The 18,150-nt window shown below is 37.7% G+C and overlaps 1 protein-coding gene and 1 pseudogene across 1 annotated transcript in view; one reads left to right on the top strand and one right to left on the bottom strand.

Moving 5' to 3' along the window:
* The window catches only part of BARX2 (BARX homeobox 2), a 60,822-nt gene extending 43,118 nt beyond the window's left edge, over nucleotides 1-17,704 (bottom strand). Inside the window, exon 1 of the mRNA XM_006915184.1 lies at nucleotides 17,511-17,704. Within this exon, the coding sequence (XP_006915246.1) occupies nucleotides 17,511-17,697 (187 nt within the window). The 5' untranslated portion in view covers nucleotides 17,698-17,704. The remainder of the gene's footprint in view (nucleotides 1-17,510) is intronic.
* On the top strand, nucleotides 7,606-7,723 carry LOC112482534 (annotated as a pseudogene).
* Nucleotides 17,705-18,150: the final 446 nt, after the last annotated feature.

Consider the following 18,150-nt stretch of genomic DNA (forward strand, 5'->3'; position numbering starts at 1 on the left):
AACCATGGCTATTTCAGGATGAGGACAGAGGAAGAGGGCTTGACGTGGCACTGCAGGGGTGTGTCGGAGGTCCAGGGGAGATTCCAAGAACGTTTAAAAGCCTCACACCCAACCCTAAGCGTGCACGGGAACTCACTGTCCACTAACCCAGTCTAATCCAAATGACCTCATTAAGATCCTTCTTGCAAAGCTGCCGCTTCCTTAGAGAGAAAGCCCCTAGACAGTGTGTGGATAAGCTATGGAGAGATGCCTGTGCCTTTCTTTGTTGACACTACAGCAGGATCCTTCTAGCTTAGTGCTTGTCTTCCAACCAGTTGGCAGCAGCCGATTTGTAAGACAATGGAAATACTGTTAATGTCAGAAACCAGGTTCTAGGAACTAAATATAATCTCTCCAGGGGTCAGCACAGTGGATGCAGTGGAGAAAAACAATTTTCAAAGTCAAACCTCAAACTGTCTTGACAGATTGTATTAATGATTTCACTTCTTAAATGCATTACAGTTTTAAAAATATTATTATGAAAAGAAGCTTTTGGCTTCCAATTCAGAAATAAGACTATATATTCATATAGCTATTTTAGAGGGGTATACAAAAGGTATAGCAGGCCTCACTGTGATCTTGGTTAAGTAATTTACTTAGAGCTTTGGTTTTCTTCCCAGTCGAAAAAGCAAAGGGACTATAGATTCTTACCTACTCTAAACCTCTGTGTCTTTGTACAATTCTATAAATTATTTCAAAAGGTTTTTAAGGTCTGTCTTTTTAAGTCTTAAATGTTAAAAATAAAAATTTTTTAAAAGTCTGCAAATAATCAAGAGTGGGGCAAAGACCATCTTACTTATAAAATACAATATTTTTTGTTCGTCGTTCTGGATCACAAAAGCTTTTTTAATGTGTAGAGAAGGAAAGTACTTCACATTCTAATTAAAGTTATTTAGTATTTTCAAATTTTTTCATGTCATTAAAATATTTATAAAGCCTTTACTATAAAACTGGGCAGCCTTATTTTGCAGTGATTTTTACAATAAATGCTTCAATTCAGAAAATATACAAATCATTGTCAATTCTAAAAAAAAATCACCAATAAAGCAATTAAAAATAAACCCATTTAACATACAGTATATCTTCCAAAATAAAAACCACATTTATCTGTGTAAGAAGTAGATATTATAATAGCTATAAGGCTATTCTTTTCATAGAAAAACGAATAAATGACTCCTCCTAATCATTGGTTTTAAAAAGGAAGTTAACAAGAATGTTCAAAGCAGCAATATCTATAATAAGAACTGGAAACAACTCAAAAGTCCATCAATGAAATGGGTAAATATACTGCAGTATATTTATACTCTGGATACTATACAGCAATGAAAATGAGTGAACTGCAGCTACACATAACATAGATGATTCTTGGAAATGCAATGCTCTGTGAAAAAAACAAGTCACAAAAAATATATGTAGTATGATAACATTTACATAAAGTTCAAAAACAAGCAAAGCTAAACAACATATGAGGTATGGATACAAACATATGATAAAACTACAGGGAAAAGCAGGGTCTGAATACAGAACTGCCATTCTGGTTACCTCTGATGGGACAAAGAAGGTGACAGCATCAAGGAGGGGCCCAGGGCAACCTCAGAAGAAACGTTCTGTTTCTTAAACTGAGTGGTGGATGCACAGGTGTTCACTGTATTGTTATTCTTATATCCTAAGCAGATTTTATAAATGTTTTTATCTACTCGACATTTAATTTTTAAACATATTAACAATAAGATAAAACTTACTTAAATCACATTCATCCTGGAACAGTACCTAAGACAGTGAAACATAATGGATAAAATATTGAAATATGTCTATCATTAACTCACTTTGCCAATTTGGACACTAATATATTCCCCAGGACATCAGCTATGTAAGAACTTTACTGTTCTTTGGGAAAAACAAAACAAAATATGTACTAATCATCCTAGTGGTAGTTTGATAGTCTGGAAATAAAGAACTAAGTAAGGAAAAATCTAATGAATCTTAATAAAAGAAAATTAGAATTTTTAAAAATATATTGCTAAAGATCTACTCTGTACCCATCACCACACTTATAAAACTAAGACATTGTTCAAGAGTCTAAGCTCCAAATTAGGCAGCAGACTTCCTTATGTGTGACAAAGTTTGGATTTCTCTTCTGCTCCTCCACCCATATTTCTGAGGTGTTTTTTATATTAGCACTATAGAAATCAGAGATTATTCCTTAATGTAGTTGATCTCTATACAACCTAGAATGTTATTTACTTCTCTCCTCTTCCGTACTATCCCACCCAAGAGGAGGTTTATCTCTCTACTTCTGTTTCCTAATCTGTTAAATAAGAATAGTATCTCATATGATCATGAGATGAAATTATTAGTACTAAACAATAGCATTATTATTAGGTAGGAATTAAATAAGTTAACTCATGTCAGGTATTCAGAGCAATTCCTAGTACATAATAAGTATAAGTGATTGCTGTTATGTTTATTTTATTATTGTTATTGTCATTTCGTGAACTTTATCTTTGATTTGGAGTAAGAAAATCCACTGTAGTATGTACCACATGTAAGTAATTTCTTCCTCTCAAGTTAGTCTCCTTTCCACTGGAACACACTCCTCTCCAAGTCCATTTTAGTTGTAAGGGCTAAATCGAAAGGATTCTCAGCCTAATGTCTGGATAAACGCAACAATGGATAGGAAGTTATAGCTAAATCAGATTAATTTCACATCTCCCACTTCCCCATGGGTTTCATTGGCTCAAAGGCTGCCTTGGAAACTTGAAGCCTCATCCTAACTCAAGTGCCTAAATGAAAATAAGTGTGACTGAGGCACCTAGAGATTCATACTTTGACCTACTTGAAAGGTCTGTAGCCCCTGACCCTGAATTGTTGAAAATTCCTACAGGCACATATAAATGTGCATTTCCACAGCAGAATGTATGCTAACAATAAGTGCTTTACCCAGCTATAATGGGCCTGTGGTAATATATATAACTTTACTTATTACATTATTATTATTATTATTATTATTATTATTATTATTATTTCCAAGGATGAGTGACAAATTAAAGTCAAATAAGAAGCATATAAAATGCCACCCAACCCTTAAACTGAAAAATATCAGTAATTTTGATACTCCCAGCCTCTCATAAGTTGTCATCCTTAGTTTTCCTCTGGAAAAACCAATAAGGGTTGGAATGGCAAGAAAAGAGTCCAAAATTCAACAGGATCCCAACTACTCTACTGTAAATATTTTTGACCCCTCTCTCGGTGCAAAGAAATCTTATGTTATTTCTAGAAAAGCTTAGAAAATCCTTAGAGCTAAGAGCCTGATCTCAATTTAAGAGAGTTCTTGCAAAATCCCCTACTAAACTCCCATTTTCAGGCCTTTCACACATCACAGTATGACAACAGAACCCTGGTCTGTGATGAATCAAAGGAGGTATTTTTGTGGCCTAGAATGACATTGTCTGTTGTGAATCAGTAATAACTTTACTTCACAAGTGAGGTACTCTGCTTCCACTAGTCAAATTTTTTGTGTACAGAACCAGATAGTAAGTATTTTAGGCTCATGGGCCATACAGTCTTCGTTGAAGCTACTTACTTCTGCTGTTGTAGCACAAAAGCCATCACAGACGACATGTAAATAGATGGCCGTGGCTGTGTTCCAATAAAACTTTATAGACACAGTTATTTGGATTTCCTATATTTTTCATGTCACGATGTATCATTCTTTTGATTTCTTTTCAATCATTTACATATGTAAAAACCATTCTTAGCTCATGGCAGTAGAAAAAGAGATGGTAGGCCAAATTTAGCCTACCTCTGGTCTAGTAGTCTAGGAAAACACAATAAGATATGTCATTCTTCTGAGACTGCCAGCATATGCTCACCACTTGTTTATCTTTTCAAAGCATTAAATTAATACTACTTAATCAGTCATTCCTCCTCAACACACTGGGAAGGTAGGTCTGCTTTATCAATAGCAGAAACTTAGATATTGAAATGTCACGAAACGAGTGGAGGGCCCAAGAAGAGAGGTTTTCTGTCAAGATTTACATTTGGACCTCTGCTCCCACACTGCCTCTTTACATCAAGTACATGCAATTCTCTGCATGGCACTGCATGAACACCATTACTATATTATAATATAATAATAATGATCTTTTGTGACCCAGGATGATGAAATTCTTTAATGCACCATTAATATACAAGATAATTAAGCTACATGTGTGGCTGAACAGGCCATTGCCCAATCAGAAGTCATCAGCTGCTGTCAGTTATGAGGAACGCCTCTGATAATAAGCATGTACTCACAGGACAATTTCCAAAATGAAATATTCCATTCTCATTTTAAAATTTGTTTTCCTACTGGGGATAACAAACGCTGAACAGCATCTAAAGATTCATGCTTCAGCAGAATAGCTTGTTTCCTTACCCTGACTCTTCTTTCCCCATTTGCCAATTCCCTATTCCTTCTCACCTCCCACCTCCCACCTCTCACCTATTCTTACTCACTTCACTCCACATGCACTTTGCTTCCCGAAATTCATAGGTTTGACAGAGTATTCGCGACAAGCTGCCAAAGATCCATATCTCCAACTGAATCCTATTTGAACAATGGTTCTACAAAACTTGAAGGACCAAGTCATTCCTCCCTACATAAATTAATACCACTCCACGGCAGCCATGATGACACGTCCACATGTCCTATCCCACCTGCTTCCATCTGGCCCCCACCTACCACTGAACCCGGATGAGGTCAGTAGAGATTGCTTATAGGAATCTTCCTTATAAATGGTTGGGCAGATGTAACACCCTATTCACTGGGGCTTCCTTCACACCATGAAAAGGAGAACTCATCAAGAAATTTTTCTCACACTATGGAATGGATTCACCCATTAAAGTATTTCATCAGAAGATATTTGACTTCCTAAGACACCAATCACTAGTTGGAAACATAATGTCAAGGAAAAAATCTATGCAGAACCCTTGTCTGTGCAGCCCTTTCCACACAATGGTCATCATTACCATTTAGAGTGCAATCCTAAACTAACTCCATGAGCAACTTCAAAGCTGTAAAATAAGGGCTTCATCTGGAACACCCTCTAAATCACAGACCCAATAATATACTATGACAATTAGCCCCCAGACTGCTACTTTTTTCCACACCATATTCTCTTAAAAAAAAAAAAAAAAAAAGACTATCCCTAACTCCACTCTTCAAAGAAAAGAAATTAAACTTGTTGAGAAATTCTGACACTTTTCCAAAACAGTTCTTGAGATGCACAGCTGCATGATGAAATACTTCCTAGGGGTAATTAATCCTAAGCACCACTTGTAAAAAAATAAAGTAACAAAACCCATTTTGTGATGCTGTAGTATTGACTTGTTTATGCCGCTCATTTACAAATTTACAAAATTCTGAACTCTCATTATAAAACACAAAGGTATGGAGGGGAGGTGTAATATACTTACTCGAGAAGACTCAAACTTGAACAGCTCACAGACCACCCAGGATGCAAGAGGCCTTAAAAGGAAGCCAGTGCAATGACATAACCCACAAGAACGCTCCAGTGGAGTCGTTTTCTAAAGATATTTAATTTTTCTTAAGTTTACTTCACCAAGAATAGTGATCTTTCCCTGAAGGGCTGTGCTTCAGTCAACCAAGATGAGCTTATTATTATAAGATAATTATTCTTAATAGAAGCTATCAATTACTGAGCACTTACACAGTAATTGCTCAAAGCTTTACATACATTATCTTATTTAACCTTCATGACTAACCCTATTAGGTAGTTGTTATGGTCTTCTTTTTACAGATGAGGAAATTGAGGGTCAGAGAGATTAAATGACTTGCCTAAGGTCACGCAGACAATAAAATGCAAACAAACCCAGAACCATCTGACTCAAAACCCATATACTGGGGTCACCACTATTAAATGGTTTCATATATTTGAGTCATGGCATGTAAACCACCTCAATCTATGGTTAAGCCGTATTTACACTATAGTAATTCCCAAACTTGACTGTTCAACATAATTATAGAGAAATCTTTTTAAAAATAGAGATTCCCAGAAGCACCCCAGCCCAACTAGATATAATGTGAAAAATTAGTCTCTTATTCTTTTGTTTAAATGATGCCAAATTAAGGGCCAGACTTTTTTTTTTTCCAGTGAACTTAATAACAATTATGTTACAAAAAATATTCCAAATCTCAATTTTCAAGGCATTTGTCTGGCACTTATTTGTAAAGCATATTTTCTCTGGTTTACAATAATAAATAAATGAATGATAATAAATAAATGAATGAGAATTCTATCCTCGATTACCCCAGGAAAGCTTTACTCAGAGAACCACAGTTCATGGAAGCACACTGTGTCCAAAGGAGTCTTGAGAATGTCACACAGATAAGGACACTGATATCCAGAAGCAATGAGTTAGTTCAATGTTACATAGCTGGACAACGTCGAGTCTAAAATCTCCCGACTACCTCACTTCCTCCAAAGACTGCACTGCTTTTTGAAATTCTTCTGGAATCACTCAGAAACCCAAATTGTCACAGAAAATGAAAGACTGACTGGCACACATTAAATGATTATAAATAGGTATAAAAGAGTAAATAGGTTCAAAATAATTCCTATAGAGCAGGCACATCAAAAACCTGGCTTTATCTATAATAGGAAGTCTCAACAGAAAGGGACAGGTTTGAGTGCTAATTTGCATACATTCATATAATTATAGCTAGTATGGAACTTTATATTGAAAGAGACAGACCTGAGTTCCAGTCTCAACTCAGCCACTTACGCATGTGACCTTGTTGCTATTTGTTAACTTCCCTGAGTTTCATTTTCTTCTCCTGGAAAGCAGCAATAATTCTGCTTCACACAAGGTCTCCATTTAGTTTAAATGCCTAATGTAGACAAGCACCTAGTGCCTGACACAAAGTTACCATTTATAATTACTGTTATTTCTATTTTTCAGTTCCCTAAAAAGTAAAACATTTTGTTTATGCAGCTAATTGTTCTAACTGCCAGTTAAAACCAATGACCCAGTTAAAACAAACAAATAAAAACACACTCCAACAGGATGTTCCTTTACACTGTACTCTAAACCGATTGAAAACACAACCACTCTAGACACACAGTTGTCTTATGTGCTAAGAACAATAATGAGTTGCCGTGATATCCAGGGATAACAAAATTAACAACAGCCTCCCAAAACTCCTCTGGGGTGATTTATCAACAATTTCAATAAAATTTTCAGTCATGAAAAAGAAGGACGTGGATTGGAACCTTGTTAAAATATATTCCCCTCACAGCCACTCAGTAAAACTTGCTAAAAGTCACCATACATATCCTAAATCCTCACTTGTCTTTTCCCAAGTAGTTCCAAAGAGAAGATCCAAGGTGGATCTCTCAGGATTGTCGCCAGCGAACACCTCACTGGGTTGCAGGAGCAGGCCTTCTGTGTTTTCTCTTCTTTTTGCAGCCACCCAGCAGCTCTTTAGAATGTCTTTCTTGATAAGGTTTCCTCCATTCACAGCCCTAAGCCTAGCTAATGTCTTCGCTTTATAAGAAATAAGACGTCTACAGCCAGGCCACCCCGAACAAGCCGGGTCCCGTCTGATCTCAGAAGCTAAGCAGGGTCGGGCCTGGTTAGTACTTGGATGGGAGACCACTTAGGAAGACAGGTGCTATAGGTGTAAAAAATAAAATAAAAAATAAGGGATTGTAAACTGACAAGGTGCTTGCAATCTGTGAAGTCAATCAAGGATTGCCTCATCTTAAAAAAATAAAAAAAGAAAAAGAAAAAGAAAAAAAGAAAAAGAAAAGAAATAAGATTTCACTGAAAGGATTCAGGCTGACAAGTATACGATGCAAGAGAAAGCTTAAGTCCCTTAGACTGACCCCAGCCACCATGCGCATCTACCTAGATGAGACAAAATGCACCGGGCTTGACGCTGCTTGCCCCTGCCATCCAGGAAAGGGACACAGAAAGACAGAGCTCCCAAATAGCTGCATTTTTGTCAAAATGTCTTAAAGTAATATTTCTAAATTGGAATTATGTATTTTGCAGAGAAGAGAAAAATGTCTCAGCTGTTAAGATAGGCTGAACAAACCATCTGCCGCCACAGGTGTCACTGTAACGTGGTCTAGGTTAACTTCTGCAAACCACAGGACGACCATTTATTATCCGAAACATGCGATTACCATGGTGACAGTTCCCATCCCTTCCTAATAATCCCTGATATCACGCATCAAACCAAGTTTTAAAATCAAATTGTGGTTACAGAATATAAAGAGAACTCAGCCAACATATATATGCTGATATCGACATTATTTTTCCCTGCTAAGAAGCTACATTTTAAAAATTTTAGACCTTCGGTATTCATAGCTGTCCCTAGACAATTTTTTAAGTTAAATTTCATTAGCAATGGACTACTGTCAAAAGCCAAGGGTAATATATTACCAGTAAATACTTACGAAAGCAAGATGCAATCAAAGGCAATTTAGCATGATTTAAAACATCATTAAGAGGAGGAAAAATGTAATGACTCTTACTTGCATGATTATTGATGCATATTTGGGGGAAAAAAATACTTCCCAGAAATTTCTTCAAGCCCTGGTGCCCAGCTCAGAGACCATTTACTCATATGCCAAAGCATTACTGGGGGGAACAGAAGTTATCTAGGAGATAAATAATGTCCCCACCCAACCAGGAGAAGTGAGATCCAAATGCCAATTTCAGAAGCCACAGTGGTTGCCTTAGGGTGAATTGTACATGTGTCTAATTAAAAAATGTTCTTATTTCCCCACTGTGAGACTGTGTAGAACAAGCTCTGTATTGTAAAGCTTCTGTTTCAGGATAGAAAAGCTATTAAGAGGGCTATCAAAGATCCCAAAATCAAGAGTTTCATGGATATGTGGGGTCTTCCAAATTATTATTTTTCAATATTTATATTATAAAAAATTTCAAACACACAGAGAAGTACAAAAATGCTGTAATGAAATCTGTATAACCCATGACCAAGCTTTGTCATATCTTAATGCTTGGCCATATTTACATTAGGCTTTTTCTCTTCCTTAATAAGTAATTACACAGGAAAATAAAAATCTGTAGACAGCCTTCCCCAATCCCATGCCCTCGCCTCTCTAAACAATATATAGTATTAGTTTGCATATTTTCCAGCATTATATAAATGATTAAGTATCGATCAACGACTTGTTTTTCTTCCTCAGCATTGTATTTCTAAAACTTATCTATATTAATACAAGTAGATTCGGTTCATTCATTTTCATCGCCACATAGAATTTCACAGAATGAAAAATATAGCACTTATGATTTGTCCTTTTTCCTCCTGAAAAGCAGTTAGATTTTTAAATTTTTCAATATCATAAATGAAGTAGAAATGAGCATCCTTATATATGTGCCCTTTTGCACACAAACAATTATTTCTCAAGACATACGCACAAAAGTGGAACTGCTGAGTTGTAGGGCATGTGTGCATTTGCAGTTTTACTGGGTGTTGCCATACCGATTTCCAAAGTAGCTGTACCAAACAATAGCCACACCATCAGTGTATGAGAATGTCTATTGCTTCACATCCTTGTCATCAACTGACATTGTCAGATTCTTTAATTTTTGCCTAACTGGTATGAAATGGTATCTCATTTTAATTAGTGTTTTCCTGACTACTAGTGAGGCAGAACATCCTTTCATGTTTGCTAGCCATCTAGAGCTTTGTTTCTATGAACCGCCCACTTTTCCACTTGCCTTTTTTCTTATTGCTTGCAAGAGATCTTTACATATCCTGTGACTTTGGGAACATTACTTAACATCTCAGCTTCCCATTAGTAAAGCAGAGGTAAAAATATCTCTCTCTCAGGGATGATCTAAAGCTGATCATAAAGCGCTTAGTCCAGTGCATATTACATATTAGAGATTTAAAAAAAAAAACAGTCACCATTTCTATTATTGTTATGACTGCAAATAAGGTTCAGGATATAAAGTATTTCTAGTATTTCTCCGAAGTTTGTAGCTCCTTTTGGAATAAACACTTCAGGACTCGGGAAGAGCAGTCTCAGTAACTCTCATTGCCCAGACTATTTCCCCATGGTACCAAGACATGATATCAATACCTGGTTGTTTGTAAGTTACCACTAGGGAAATATGCAGTCAATTCCCGTAGATATCGCTTAAACTAAACATGGAAGTTACACTTCCTTCAATCCACAAGTGGTTGTAACCTCCTTTGTGAAATGACCATGAACCTGAACTGGTTAAGTTAAAGAGTGAAAAGAACTGTGGGAAGAGGGAAATGAACTATGGAGGATAGCAAGAAAATCAGTTTTAGGGACCTATCAGGTATTCCTAAGACAGAAATATAGCCATAACGTCAGGAGATTCCACCAGGCCCAAACCCACTCCATTTCTCCATGTCACGACTGATCCTTGGATAAGAAAAGCCAAAGGACAATCATTATATCACTTATCACATACATAAGCTGTTTTGTAATAATGACGAAAAGTACATTGACATCACCCAAGCGGCAGCCAATCCTATATAATACCCCCTGAAAATAATCATCTATCCCCCATATCCAGAAGAACACATTCCTAAGGACATGCTGGTGAGCTGGAGAGATGCAATAAAAAGGAATCACGTCAGCTTCTCTGCTTGGACTCTTAACATATTCAGTTTGGTGTTGAGGTCCTCCTCCCGGATTGGCTCCTACTCAGTCCCAGCTTGACCTTTCCTTGGAGAGAGGCTGTGTTCATCCTTACAAACTCTGCCAGTGGAGTCAGAAAGCATATATAGCTGTCTTCTAGGCCTATCAAGTAGTCCTGACATTGGCTTCAATTGGTGACTGACAGGATCCCTTTTCAGATGTACTTGTACATCATCTAATGTTCAGAATTATCTCCTTCCATATTCAATTTCAACTGGCACTAAAGAAGGCAGAGACTTTCCCTAGAGACTAAAGAGAGACGCCCTCTATCCTCCTGTCTTCTTCACAGTGATCATGTGTAAGAGTCAACCCGAGCCCAAATATAATTAGACCATCTTCTGATATCTATCTAGGTGCACTGCTTTCTTCCTTAAATGTGTGCCAAGTTTCCACGTTCAAGAAGTTAAATTGCCATATAAAAATGCCCTGGTGATGATGAGTAATTAGACACCGTAATGGAAAATTAACCATGTTTTTATTTAGAGCATTTATTTTAACAAGACATTTCTTTTTCTAACTGATATTAAGTTGCCATAAAAAATAAATTAAATCCTAAGAGTTTGCAAATGTTTTCCGGTTAATTTTTTAACAAAAAAAACTCTCTTCCTAGAACCAGAGTACTTATTTTGCTAATAACACCAAGCCTGTAACAAAGTCCTGATCTAAACACCGTTATTAATAAATTCTAATGCCAGTTCTAAACCTGTCATCTGTGCTGTAGAGGGAGAAAGAACCATTTCAGCTTCACAGGCAGTGGAAGCAGAAGCGGACATTGGCCAGGTGGGGCAGAGGGGCTTCACTCCATGTGAAAAGTCCTCACCCAAATATTCTCAATCTTTCTCTTATTTTCCTCCTCTTTGTCATGCTGCTTCCAGGAGAAGTGTGCCACTTGCAGCAGAGTGATTTTTGACTGTTCTGTGGAAGTCCTGGATTAGAAGAAGGTCCATCTCCAGCACCACACTAAAAACACCAATTCTGTGAGACCAGAATGGAACACTGTATTCCCCAAAAGAGAATGTAAAGTGAGGAGGCTTAAGTCTATACATCTCATCCAAATCCTTGCAGCCCTCAAATCAGTTTAGTCACCAGGTTTAGCCATAGGATCCGGATTAATTTCACTTGGGCAGGACGAACGGCAAGCATGGCGGGGCAGTCTCGCAACACCCAAAGTTCACGAGCTTAATACAAATGAGGGAACTCAGAGCTAGTGACCTCCCTAGCTTTCATCCCTGTTCCTCTTCCTCCCTGACCTCAAAACAAAGTGCAAATAACCCCTAAAAATGCTCCTGAGTTAACATTTATTCGGTTTTCCACCGAATAAATGCTGAATGCTAAATGCTGGGCTGGACCCAGGCTCTGGGTCTCCTCCCTTAAGGAGTGCCTAAGTAAAATCAACTTTAGCCATTTACAGTCTGTGCACTATCAGAAGAATTTCAGAAGCCACCTTTGTTTCACCCCTACACCCATTCTGAAGGTCACTGCTACATACAAGGCTGAATGCAGTGGCCTCAAGAGTTTCAAAAATAAAAAAAACACTATTTTTCTTTTTCCTTATTCATTTTTTCTTCATTTTAATCTCTCTACAATTTGGACAACCTTTTACAATCCTTACTGCTTTTCATATAGATTCCTGGGACATATTAAACCTAACAATCTTTTTACTTAGATTCCTGAAGAATGTTAAAACTAGCAACTTTACCTGTCCACACTGCATCACAAATTCTGTTTCTATCCAGAGATACAACCAACAGGCACACTAGCCTATCTGTAGGAAACTGGTTTCATAAAAGAGTTATTATAAAAACAATTTCATTTGAGTTGTATTTAACAAGGTTAATGTGACAACATTGCTGGTGATAACATCCTTTAGGTGGAATTCAAATAGAAAATTCCATATAGTAACAAAAGTATTAAACTGTCATAATATCCCCCATCCCAATTCCAAAGTGCCAATCATATACTTGAGATAACAACAAAGGGCTTGACGATGGTTCTACAAGTAGTTCAGAGAAAATTTTTAAATATCCCGTTAGTCAAAATTTAGAAAAAACTTAAAAATAATAACTCAATAACAGTGCCATCATTAAGCATGTATCAATATTTATTGAATAAAATTACTGATTTAAATGATACTGAAGATTACAGGCCTTTGGAGAGGCATCTTAACTTGTGAACTAAATTTCTAATCATTTCCCCATTTGCTATTAGAAAAATCAAAATCAGAGAAGAAACTGCTCATGAACCATCCACCAGTTAAAACTGACCCCTAAGGAACCTCTCAGCATCTCTATTCAACAAAGAAGTTATAAAATTTAAGGAGTAATGAGACAACAGCTGAGGATCTCAGAAGAACTCAGCCCCAAATATATTCTGACCCTGGATGTATCCTGTGCATCCGTCAATTTATTTACCTTTACAATGGGAACAAGAGAGGCAGTTATGAGTAATTGCTAATAAAAGCATATTTGCCTCTGGCAGAAATACAAATGCTTGCTCATAATGATCATTTTCCCAAACCCAAATTTACATTTCTCCATTAACAGGATCCTATGGGTTTTGGTATCTGACTAAAAGACGAAGCTGAATTTGGAGAATAACTGGAGCTAACTCCATGAAGCAGCCAGCTCCTAACTTCCAAAGAAGCTATTATACACGTCGGCACCTCATTTCATTTTTCACTGCAATGACACCCAATCTTTGTGATAAAAATGAACCCAAGGACACCACCCCAAAGAACTTGTTTCTCTTGGATCCACCAAAGGATAAAATGTTCTCAATGCCACCTCAAAGGATAAACACCCTTCTCCAAATACCCCTTTTAATTGGCCGGTTGACTGTTCCCTGGGTGTGACTGCACGGATTTATCCCGGGTGTGTAACCAAATTGGAAAAGTCTTCCTGATTTCTGAGTACCCTAGCAAGAGTATGGACTGATGTTTAAGCACTGATGTGACCCTAGCACTTTGCAAAAAAGTATCTTCTTCTTGGAGAAACGGGACTATGACCTCTTTCAGGTCTGTAACTCCAGTCAGCTATATCATAAGACGAGCCAATGAAGGTCATAGAGATTCAACAGAACCATCCTACCAGAAAAGGGGAAAAGAATTAGACTATAGTTTTAGTGCAATAATTAAAAGTCATTTACTGGTCACAGGTTGCAAAATGTCCAAATATCTACATTCATTTCCCCCCAAATGTGCATGTGCAAGTCTAGGGTAATTCTAGGTTATAATATAAATAATTATAAATTATAAATAATTAGCACAGGTTGGTTTCTCAGTATCCTCATATCAAAACTCTTAGGGTAAATTGGTATATCCTTATTTTTGTGAAGCAAGTTATTCATTTTTTCCAAACACCTCTCAAACTGAGAAACTCTGCCTGTTTCTAAAGATCAAACTGAAAAAGATCCTGTAAAAGTTACTATGCAGATACCCCTGCAATCTATTCCACCTGGAGAAGCTGGGTTTCTTCAAGTGACTCTTCTCTTCCACCAAGAAACATACATCACACTTAGAAAAATCAAACTACACTGGAGAGTTAAATAGTATTTATGATATCTTAAACTGCACCTGATTTTTGGCCTTCGATTACTGTCAATGCTCTAATGTTTACGAGCAATCTTCACTCATTTCCAAATGGTGATATATTTCCATTCTAAATGGGGATTACCGTTATCAGACGTAAAAACAAGACCAACATGTAATATACTAGATTAATTCTAAACATATTCCACATCTCGATGGTCTGAATAACAAACCTGTTTTCAAATGGAAGCCCTCTTTGGGCTCAGTTTTTCAATTTTTATTTTAAATTTAATAAATGTTCCTTAACTTTGGCCTAAAAGGAAAAGATTCCCTTTTCCAATATTTATTATGTGATTTAGGGAAACTATTGGAAAACTTAAATTTAGAGACATTTTTCTAAGACTAGAATTACCACATTTATAATAAGAAAGGGCCTGTTAAAATAAAGAATAATTTTGAAGATGAGTATTCCATCAAGGTTAGAGTGTCTAAATAACAAATTATTGTCAAGTGGCTATCTGCCTGATGAAAAATGTTTCAATTTCTCAGTTTACCTGAATTCATGCTCTCCTGCCTGAGGATATTCAGTATTACAACTTGACATTTAAATCGCTAAATCTAAACAACATGGATTGCTTAACTATGTAGAGGCTTTTTAAATGCTGTAGCTTTCTTTCCACCCAGTTTTATGTACTTATTTGTGCAGAGTGGTAACTTTTTAATCTTATTTTTCATTATTTTACTTGACAAAGTTCACTTCCGTCAGTTATTTAAATCTTAAAACAGCAAATCAAAGGTGGAGAAAGTTCAGTAACTTTAATTCCAATTTATTCCTTTCGCTTTATTTAAACTTTTTATGCATTGGTTCCACCAAAAATGCTAAATAATTATCTCTAGCCAGAAAAAAAAAATCATGGTTTCATTATGGATGATGGATGCCAGAAATTTATTGCTGTTTTTTTTTTAATTAATAAAAAGAAAGACTCAGCTCATCCAATCTAAGATTTTGATCCTGAACATAACTGTTAAAAGCAACAAAAATGCTTTGAAAGTATGTATTTGCAAAACCTTTGCGAAGTCACTAATGGGGTTCCCATGATCTAATACATTTAAGGCTTTAACTGTAATCGTAAACCCACTGAAAGCTTAGGATCTGAAAGTGTGTACTACTGTAACTTGTTTTTATGGGTTTAATTCCACTGGCAAATCCCAGTTTCTGTATTTTAAATCTCAGCTAGAGCAAAATCACAAGACATTTTCAAAAGGACAATGTAAAGAAAGCAAATGCTAGGATATTATGGCAAGAAAACCACTGCCAACAACCACACTCTCCTACAAACCATCAAATGAACTTCAAAAGCACAAGACTGAGCAAAAACTCTTAGTTCGTGACATATGTAGAGTTCACTTTTAACACTCACAAACATCACATTTTTTTTACTCTGATTTATTTCCCATACAAGTTTCAATAAAACACAGAACTTACTCAACCTTGACTGATGAATGGATCACTGTTTTCAGAGGTTGTTTATTATTCATTTTCTGGCATGTTTTCTTCTATGCTTCAATTCCATGACTGCTAAAAGCCAGGAAAAGCTATCTTCAAATCAACGCATGGCACAAAGTCACTAAAAAAAGTACCAGCACTATGCTCTACCTGGCTGTTTAGAAGTTGTTCTGTTTTGTCCTAGGAATCGCCAGATATGTAATCTTTGCAGGGTGCATTGAGATTTGTGATTAAAAATGATCCTCTCTTTTTCCCCAAAGGGATTTGAGTTATTGCAGCAAATGATTTATTTATGCTCAAAACAAGATTCAGCTTACCTCACCTATCCAATATATTTATAGACTAATGATCCAAGGTTTATACATGGCAGACACACAAATATAAAAATACCAACATCAAGGATATCTATTTTGTTTCTAAAATTTATTTGTTTCTCGTTTCAAATATTTCTTGATTTTTAAAATTCAGTATTACAAGTTTTATTATGAGCTATCAGGCCTAATTCCACCTTACAGACAAAATTTATTTTACAAAGGTGTAAATGAACATAGTATTCATTTTATAACCAAATACATGTAAGAACAACTTGTTTTTTTTAAAAAAAACTTTACTGTATGTATTTACACATATATTTATGGATTTTCCTGCAAGACTATCAATGTGGTCAACAGAAAACATAGGATTTCAAGCACTATGCACTAGCAGTATTAGGCCGAATGTTCTAAAAATGTCTTTCAAAAACACTATCTTTTCATTTTATTTTTCAATGTAAGTATAATTAACTTATTTCATGCCATCCATGCAACAAACGTAACCGCAAATTTTCTTTTGGTTTGGAAATACTAAATTTTTACCTTGAGTTGAAAGCAGTCAATAACTTTGATAAAAATTGATTCACCTTTTTTTGTTTGTTTTATTTTGTTTTCTGTTGTTCCGCTATACCTACGTTTGGATAGCCTAAATCCTCTTTTTATGCACGAAAAGTATTTTTTAAATACCTTTGGATTTATTTTCTACATAAACCTGTGACTCTTTCGATATATTTATTAAGTGCCCTATCTTTATTGGTCTTAGCTCTTGTAGAGAAAGGAAATCAGATTTGAGGAATGTTTTTATTATCATTGTTGTTTTTTAGTTACTTAAAACTAATTGGGGTTGACCTCCTCAGCTTGCACCACAACGTGACATATTCCAGAACTATTTTTGGAATAGTTAAGTAATTTAACTATTACTTAAAAGGGAGAGACTTTTAAGTAAAGTTCAGCGAATAGAGGATTTTTTTTTTTTTTTTTGAACCTCAGGATACTGATTTACTTGTAAAATTATCAATGGAGTCGGGAAGAGGTTGGAGTTAACTCGAGGTGAGAAGCAACCCATTTCCTGAAACAATGATTCAGGTGCTGGACCAGATCAAGGGTTTGAACTTTCTGAGAACCACCCCGGCACTGGGAAGAAGGAAAGGTCCTCCGGCTCCCGAGGCCCGCACGTGGGCTGCGCTGCCTTCCCTTCATTTCCAAACTGGCGATCAACATCTTGACCAGCCCTTCCCAAGCTGCAGACGCCTCTGCAAAGATAGCCGCTGAAGAGTCTGGTCCCACGCAGGGGCACGAGAGAGAACTCCCCGGGCCATCCTCTCACCCTCGGGTGGGAAGACACAGGCGGTAAGGCGCCCGACTCCTGCGTGAGAGCTACCGCGCCCCACCAATCCCCCGGCGGGACGTCTTACCGGTACAGGAATGCAGGGGCTTGGGTCGTACGATCAGCGACGGGCACACGGAGTAGAGGGAAAGTTTCTCAAAGTAGTCGCAGGTTTCCTTGGAGAGGATCTCGTCGATCATGAAAGTCTTGTAGCGCCGCCTGGCTGCTTTGAGCTGGCCGGGCGAGCTCAGTCTCAGCTCCGCGTGGCAGTGCATGGTGAGCCCGGGCCGCGGGGACTGGCGCGCTGGCGGGGTCTCTGCCCCGCGCCTCGGCAGCGAGGGAGGCGGCGGAGCCCTGGAGGGGCGCGGAGGGGAGCGGGCACCCGGCGCGCCGGCCGCGCGTCTACACCCACCCGCGGATCAGCATCTTCGCCGCGCCTTTTTGGGGCAGCGCAGCTGTCAATCAGCGCGCGCTTCCCGCGGGACCGGGTGCGGAGTCCCGCGGAGGGGCGTCGGCTCCCAGCCCGCCCTGCCCGCCTGTGCCACTCCGGCGCAGGCCTGCGCGCCGCGTGCCCGCCGCTCTGGTCTCCTCCCGCCTGTCAGCGTCTAGCGCTCCTCTGCCTTCCTCTATTTTAAGACACTGGTTTCGTCTCTCCTCCCCGCCCCCCTCCTGGGACGAGCTCCAGGTGTGTGTGTTGAGTGCGCGCTCGGGTGTACGCGCGGTGTGGG

Source organism: Pteropus alecto, unplaced genomic scaffold (assembly GCF_000325575.1).
Source record: "Pteropus alecto unplaced genomic scaffold, ASM32557v1 scaffold135, whole genome shotgun sequence".
NCBI lineage: Eukaryota > Metazoa > Chordata > Mammalia > Chiroptera > Pteropodidae > Pteropus > Pteropus alecto.